At 45.1% G+C, this 7,366-nt stretch overlaps 1 protein-coding gene across 1 annotated transcript; it reads left to right on the top strand.

The window, feature by feature from the left end:
* The first annotated feature begins 2,156 nt into the window (after positions 1–2,156).
* Positions 2,157–2,516, top strand: LOC128772550 (small cysteine and glycine repeat-containing protein 2-like). The gene has a single exon (XM_053888574.1). The coding sequence runs from the start codon at positions 2,157–2,159 to the stop codon at positions 2,514–2,516; it is 360 nt and encodes a 119-aa protein (XP_053744549.1).
* Positions 2,517–7,366: the final 4,850 nt, after the last annotated feature.

The raw sequence follows: 7,366 nt of genomic DNA, 5'->3' as shown, positions 1-7,366 counted from the left end.
GGTGTCGGCAGAGAGGACTCGGGAGAGGGGAGGAGGGAGACTCGGGAGGTGAGGGAGGTCTGGTGCCGCCTCCTGCTGGGGGAGGGGCTTATATACCAACCCCACAAGCTAAGCCCCTGCCTTATTGTTTACCCCTCTTCCTCGTAAACACCTCATGAGGCCTCTCACACCCTTCCTTATTGGAGTCTTGGCCAGTTCACCCTTGCTAATTTTAACTTTGACTTGTCTCTGAAACCTATATTTGGATTAGAACACACGTCCAAGAGGTGTGCACCCTTGAAAACATAAATGCATATAAATGCCTAAATGCCTGAAATATTTAGGAGCAATCTTTTTTTTAACATGGGAGTCTGAGTCAAGAGCCAAATAAAAGTCCTGTGTTTCTGGATATACTTCTTGGTTATCCGGGTTAAAAACAACAACAACAACAAAACATTATTTTTCTCTCTACTGGGATTCATGACATTCCCCCCCCCCACCCCCCCCCCCCCCCCGTTGCAAACAAAACAAAACAAAAACAAAATCTTTTGAAAGAATAAGTGAAAACCAGAGTGAAAAGAGAAAAAGTAAGTGTCCATAAATGCATTCTATCTCACCTGAAAACACGGATATGCTTTTCCCGGCCTCCTAAGATTTTTTGTTTGTTTTTGTTTGCAAGAATTGCTTGGTCATTAACACATTTCTTTTTAACTTGTCTAACGTCAGATGCTAAAGACAGAATTGTGCACAGCCTACTCCTAAATCATCTGTCAAGAGAAATTTCTACTGTAGTTTGTCTGTTAAATAATTGAGAAAACAGGGGCGCCTGGGTGGCTCAGTCGGTTAAGCCTAGGACTTCTGCTCAGGTCATGATCTCATGGTTTGTGAATTGGAGCCCACCTCAGGCTCTCTGCTGTCAGCACAGAGCCCCCTTCAGATCCTTCTCTCTCCCTCTGCCCCTCCCCTGCTCTCTTCTCTCTCTCTTTCTCAAAAATAAATAAAACAATTAAGGACACCTGGGTGGCTCAGCCGGTTAAGCATCCTACTTCGGCTCAGGTCACGATCTTGCGGTCTGTGAGTTCGAGCCCCAAATCGGGCTCTGTGCTGACAGCTCAGAGCCTGGAGCCTGTTTCAGATTCTGTGTCTCCCTCTCTCCGCCTGTCCCCCACTCACACTCTGTCTCTCTTTTCTGTGCCCCTCCTGTCTCTCTCTCTCTCTAAAAAATAAGTAAACATTAAAAGAAATAAACAAAAAATAAAACAACTAAAAAAATTGAGCAAACAAAAATAAGAAAGGTTTCATCGGGTGGCTGGCTTTCTCTTGCACCTCTCTGGTTGAGGACCTGCGTTCAGTCCCCTGTTTCAGACCCACCGGGGCCTGGGAATGTTGATTTGAAATGACTGGTCTCTGTCCGGCTCATTCTTTGATTCCAGAGAGCCTGTGAATGTGATGAGGCGTCCACAGAGGCGTGTTCTTGCTGGACTGACTTAAGGACTGAGGCCTGCCTGGCTAGTCCAGCCACTCCAGAGGGGGCACAGAGGAGGAAACTGCCACGGTCTGTCTTGGGGCTTATGCTGTGGCTTCTGGATCAGACACAGCCTGGCTTTGCCTTTGGCAGGCCTGCACTTCCCCAGAATGTTGGTGTCCCTGGATTTATAAGTGACACCTCTTTTATAAGCTTACTTAAAATGCCCTCCCATGATCTGCTTCTCATCAACCAGGAGGACGTGAGGACCATTCCCGCCCTCCATTTTGGTGGCTGGGCATCCCGGAGAAGCCTGCTGTGTGCAGGGAGCCTCCAGAAAGGTCTCCGATGGCTCCTGTCTGTCATACAGGCATCATGGTCGGGGACCTGGAACGACTTCTTTCCTACAGCGTGGCTATCATTTTTCTAGTTGTGGACTCAAGAGGCAACACACAGCCATTTCATTCATAACAGAAAACTCAAAGTTTACTAAGGAGGCTGCTGTGCTAAAAATAGCAGTGTTATGTGGCAAAGGACCTCAGGAAGGAAGTAAAGAAAACGTCTTGTGATGTCCTTCCATGGAAACTGGGCTAAAAAATGAGGGGGAGGGGTATTGATATATAAACCCCTCCCCCAGCAGGAGGCGGCACCAGACCTCCCTCACCTCCCGAGTCTCCCTCCTCCCCTCTCCTGAGTCCTCTCTGCCGACACCATGGGGTGCTGTGGCTGTGGAAGTTGCGGTGGCTGCGGCGGCTGCGGCGGCTGCGGCGGCGGCTGCGGTGGCTGCGGTAGTGGCTGCGGTGGCTGCGGCGGCGGCTGCGGTGGCGGCTGTGGGGGGCGGTTGCGGCGGCGGCTGCGGCAGCTGCACCACCTGCCGGTGCTACCGGGTGGGCTGCTGCTCCAGCTGCTGTCCCTGCTGCTGCGGCTGCTGCGGGGCTGCTGCAGCGTCCCCGTGGTCTGCTGCTGCCGCCGCTCGTGTGGCTGCGGCTCGTGTGGCTGCGGGAAGGGCTGCTGCCAGCAGAAGTGCTGTTGTCAGCAGAAGTGCTGTTGCAAGAAGCAGTGCTGCAGCTAGGCGGGCGGTGGGCGGGGTGCAGGTGCTGGGGGGCGGGGGGAAGGGCGTCTGCTGGTCCCCATGGCTAAGGCTTCCCTCCATCCCACCTGTCTGCTCCTGCTGTCTCCCTGCATCCTGGACTTTCTGGTTCTTTCCCCCTCGGCTCTCATGCTCTGAGTTGAGGTAGCTTTTGCCGTTTTAAAAATAGCCACATGGAGGGGGCACCTGGGTGGCTCAGTCCGACTTCAGCTCAGGTCATGATCTCACAGTTTTGTGAGTTCAAGCCCGGCATCAGACGCTGTACTGACGGTGTGGAGTTTGGTTGGGATTCATTCTCTCTCTCTCTCTCTCTCTCTCTCTCTCTCTCAGAATAAATAATAAATAAACTTAAAAAGACAGTCACGTGGACATTTTCTACAATGTCATCCAAGAAAAAGGATGGAGAACACCTTGATGATTGAGCTCAGCAATCGTGACTTCTACTTGGCTTTCTTCTTTACACTATTTTTCTATCTAGACTTTGAGCCTTTTTGTATTTACTATAAATGGTGTGTCCTTTCTGTGGCCATAGAAGCTTTCTAGATGTTTGCCTAAAAATCACTTAATAAAAGGCGAAAACAAACTCTGACCAGTTGTTATTGTTTTATCTTGTTTTATCCTTGGGGTTATTTTCGTTGAGCTAACGTTGATTATGTTCCTCCATGGACTGGGGCCATCAAGGGCACAAAAATAATTATGCCCTTATGCGATGGCAATCTAGTCATACACAAATAACCACCAACACAAGGCAGAATAATAAACAAGTCAAGAGGCCATGATGTAGTGTGTTGTGGCAGGAGAGGGTCCAGCGGGTTGGATGGGGAATGAGTGTAAAGGACCGGAAAAGCTTCGAGATGCCACTTGGGGGCGTGTTTAAAGAATTAGTGAGGTTTTGACAGGTGGAAGTGATTAGGGACAGATATTTCAAGCAGAAGGGCAAAAAAAAAAAAAAAGGAAGGATTGGAAAGTCGAAGACATATATGGGAACTAGTAAGTTGTTGAGTGTGTCCCGAGTACAGAGTATGTGACTGTATTTGGAAATAACCAATGACAAGACTAGCATTCACACTGCCCTTACAAGCCAGGAATTCTTCTAAGAACTTACGTGTTTTGAAGGACCCCCTATTATTATGTCCATTGCACAGAAGGGAAACAGCCAAGAGAGGTTAAGTAACCTGCTGAAAGCTCACGGATGTTGCTGGTGGAGCTCGGGCGTGCCACAAATGCTACAGGCTGGTGGTTTTTAAGAGGGGATGTTTGACTGCAACATAGAGTTAACTGGTTGGTAGAGAGAACGGAAGCTACCTCGGCAATATTGGGGAAAACAACAAGGACCTAATACAATGGCAGAATGGGAACAGCAAGTGGGGGGATTGAAAGCATGATACAAAACCCGACAAGTGAGGACCATGTCTACAGTCCCCAAGTCGGCAAGACACCAGTGGTGGTTGCTATGGACTGAGTTATGCGCCCCCCATCCCTGTGTTGACGCCAGAGCTCCGGATGTGATGGCATTTGGAGATGGCATCTTTGGGAGGTAATTAGGTTCAGACAAGGTCCCGAGGGTGTGACCTCAGGATGGGATTCGTTCCCTTACAAGAAGAGGAAGAGACTCCAGCGTTCTCTGTCTCTCTCTGCCACGTGAGGGCACAGCAAGAAGGTAGTCGTTTGCAGTCCAAAATAGAGCTCTCACCAGAACCCACCCACACACCCTGGTCTCAGACTTTCCAGCCTCCAGAACCGTGAGAAAATAAATCTTTGTTGTTCAAGCCAGTGAGTCTATGGTCTTTTGCTGTGACTGCCTGGGATAATACCATGAGGCAACAATAATGCATAGTGACTTCTGTTCTTTTCTGAGAGATTTGGGATACCGTACATGACCGCCTGTTTTTAAATTTATGTTAAATATGGTCGACAAATAGGTGAGGAACTGACCATTTCCGTTAAGGTTGTTTGTCTCACTCTGTAAGGTGTGAAGTTAAAGGGAATTGATAACAGCATAAAAAAGCCGTCCAATAAATGACACATTAAATTCTCTTATAAATCGCCCTGATTCTCTTCACAGTGTATTTAATCTACTCCCTTGGCATGGGTATTTTGAGAAGCAGCAGGTCTGCTTGATTTGCTAACCTGAAAAGATCCAGACCTGAAAAAATTGTCTTCTTGGTCTACTCATCTAATCTTGATGTTTTGCGTTCATTTCTAAGAGGAAAATTTGGGTTCAGATTGTCGACTGAAAACACGCTTTGTATGGATCACGAGGCTTGGCTCGCAGTTTGCTTATAATATGATTAGAATCAGTAGACACTAATCATAATATATGTATATAACCTGTGTGTTTATACATTTACATGTTATTTATATTTATCATTGTTTTTATTATATATGTTATTTACATAGGTTATACCTATGTTCTTATATACACATCAGGTTATAGATATGGTATATATGTTATACACAATATTTACATACCTATACTTACACACATGACTTACCACATGATTATTTATGATTTTATGATTTTACGACTTACTGCATGATTATTTTCTTCATTCATTCGTAAAACCTAGTGATTTGTGAAGATCTGTTCTGAAGTATAGTTGTTTCTGTAAAGGCTTGCTTCCAAGTTCTTCTGTCTGTTCCTTCCTGATCTTTGGATCAACCGTGACCCTTTTGCTCTTGTGTTTACTTTCCCACTGTGGCTTCTATGACCCAGGTTAGCACAGGTTAAAGTGTTAGCATCCGAAAGACTTTTGGTCATTTCAAGACAGCTGAAGCAAAGACATAAGGATCTTCAGCATATACTAGCATATGGAATGTTCTGGAATTGTGTGTTGGCTGCCTGGGGAGGAAGAAGGCGAGCATCAGTGAGGAGGATAGGAGGGTGCTGGGAAGGACGAACAGGTGCACAGTGATGGTTGACTTGTCTTTCGATGGTAAGATGGGGTCTACCTTAATTTTTTCTTCGGACCTGACTTCTGGTTCTCTTTGCTGTTAGATGTTGAATGACCTGTTTGATAAAGATGCCTGAAGTTAAAACACAGTCTTACTGACTTTTTGTTTTATTCTGTGATTCATTTTCTCTCAACACGAGACTGTCTTTACCCCTTGGGAAGACCCTGAAGTAACGGTGCCTAAACAATTAGCCCGGTGCCTAAATCTGTCTTATATTTTCAACTGATTCAAGCAATGATTTCTCTTCTATATTTGCTACACTAATGAAACAAAAATCAGACGATACTTAACTAACCCTCCTGTGATAAAGAAAAATCTATGAGTTTTAGTTTTGATATTAGTTTTTATATATTTAGTTTTTATATTAGATACCTTTCAAGGGTCAATTACTAAGAAATGTTGTAAAACATACTCAACCACATTTTAACTTCTTTCTTGTAAGGATATCATTTGCTAAGAGTGGCATTCTATATGATGGATCCTCAGGCTGCCATAGTAAACTACCACAGGTTGGATGGCTTAAATAACTGCAATTTTTTTTCTCACAGTTGTAAAGACTGAACATCCATCCAAGATCCCGAGATCGGAGTTTGGGGAAGTTTGGTTTCCCCCCTGAGACCTTTCTCCTTGACTTGAAGATGGGGATCTTCTTGTTGGGTCCTCACGTGGCCCTTTCTCTGGGTGGATGCATCCCTGGTGCCTCTCTTCTAATAAGGGGAACACCAGTCATATTGGATTAGACCCCCACCCTTAAGACTTTATTTACCCTTAATTACCTCTTGAAATACAATATGTATTGTATCTTGTGTGTGCACTTGGCACACTATGGATAAAGCGTTGAATGGGTGTTATAGCTCTCTTGGCCTGACTTTTGTTGGAAAGAAGCTTAGAGTCAACTTTTCTGTCCACTCCAGTGGCCAGCAGGATTGCGTCATGTCTGGATTTCTGTATTAATCTTTCCTCTTAGTGTAACTCACCCAGCTCTAGTGTTCTCTTGCCAACACGTTTTCAACCTTTATCTTTCTGTGTGCTTTTTGTAAACCATCTTAAGTCCTTTGTGAAATGAGTGGAATATAAATAAGCAAGCAAGAAAATAACTGAACCAAAGCCTTTGGCTCTTGAGCCAAAAAAAAAGTTGGTGGTTACTTTTCCTTGCTGGAGCTTCCCAGACTTTAGCTTTTCTGATTGGTTCCTATGGACTCACCCTGAGCGTTTCTCCTCCTGCAGGAGAAATGCATACTTTATGAAAAACCTTTCTTTTCCTTAAAAAAAAATTTTTTTTGTTAGCATTTATTTATTTTTGAGAGACAGAGGGAGACAGAGTGTGAGTGGGGGAGGGACCAAGAGACAGAGGGAGACACAGAATCCGAAACAGGCTCCAGGCTCTGAGCTGTCAGCACAGAGCCCGATGTGGGGTTTGAACTCACGAACCGTGAGATCATGACCTGAGCTGAAGTCAGACGCTTAACTGACTGAGCCACCCAGGTGCCCCTGAAAAACCTTTCTTTATGTACATTTCTCCACATCTTCCATCTACCTTATTTTGATGAATAGTGAAAAATGGACCCAATAATTCCTCCAAACACAGAGTTGTGCATAATGCCAAAGGGAGACAGGTAAGTTGGAAGGGAAGAACTTCACCTCACCGTGATACATGACCTTTCCTCTTGTCCACAGAGGTAGGTTTTCACAGTCCTGTCTTGTTTGTGGAGATTCAGATGTTATGGTTTGAGGATCCATGTAGATTATTCTTCTTCAAAGTAAACATCTTTTTCATATATTTTAGAATTGTTCTTCTCTCATCCCTCTTTGCCATCTCTCAAGGCCATGTTTACTAACGATGACTTTTGAGTATTGTCAATTCATTTTTTTAAAAT

The sequence above is a fragment of the Panthera pardus genome, unplaced genomic scaffold (genome assembly GCF_024362965.1).
Source record: "Panthera pardus isolate Hobbes unplaced genomic scaffold, ASM2436296v1 HiC_scaffold_10, whole genome shotgun sequence".
Classification (NCBI taxonomy): domain Eukaryota; kingdom Metazoa; phylum Chordata; class Mammalia; order Carnivora; family Felidae; genus Panthera; species Panthera pardus.
The sequence above is the reverse complement of the archived record's forward strand: the minus strand, read 5'-3'. Positions and strand labels throughout refer to the sequence as shown.

Excerpts from the sequence above, each read along its gene's own strand:
- LOC128772550 (XM_053888574.1), top strand. The coding sequence starts at position 2,157 with ATGGGGTGCTGTGGCTGTGGAAGTTGCGGTGGCTGCGGCGGCTGCGGC.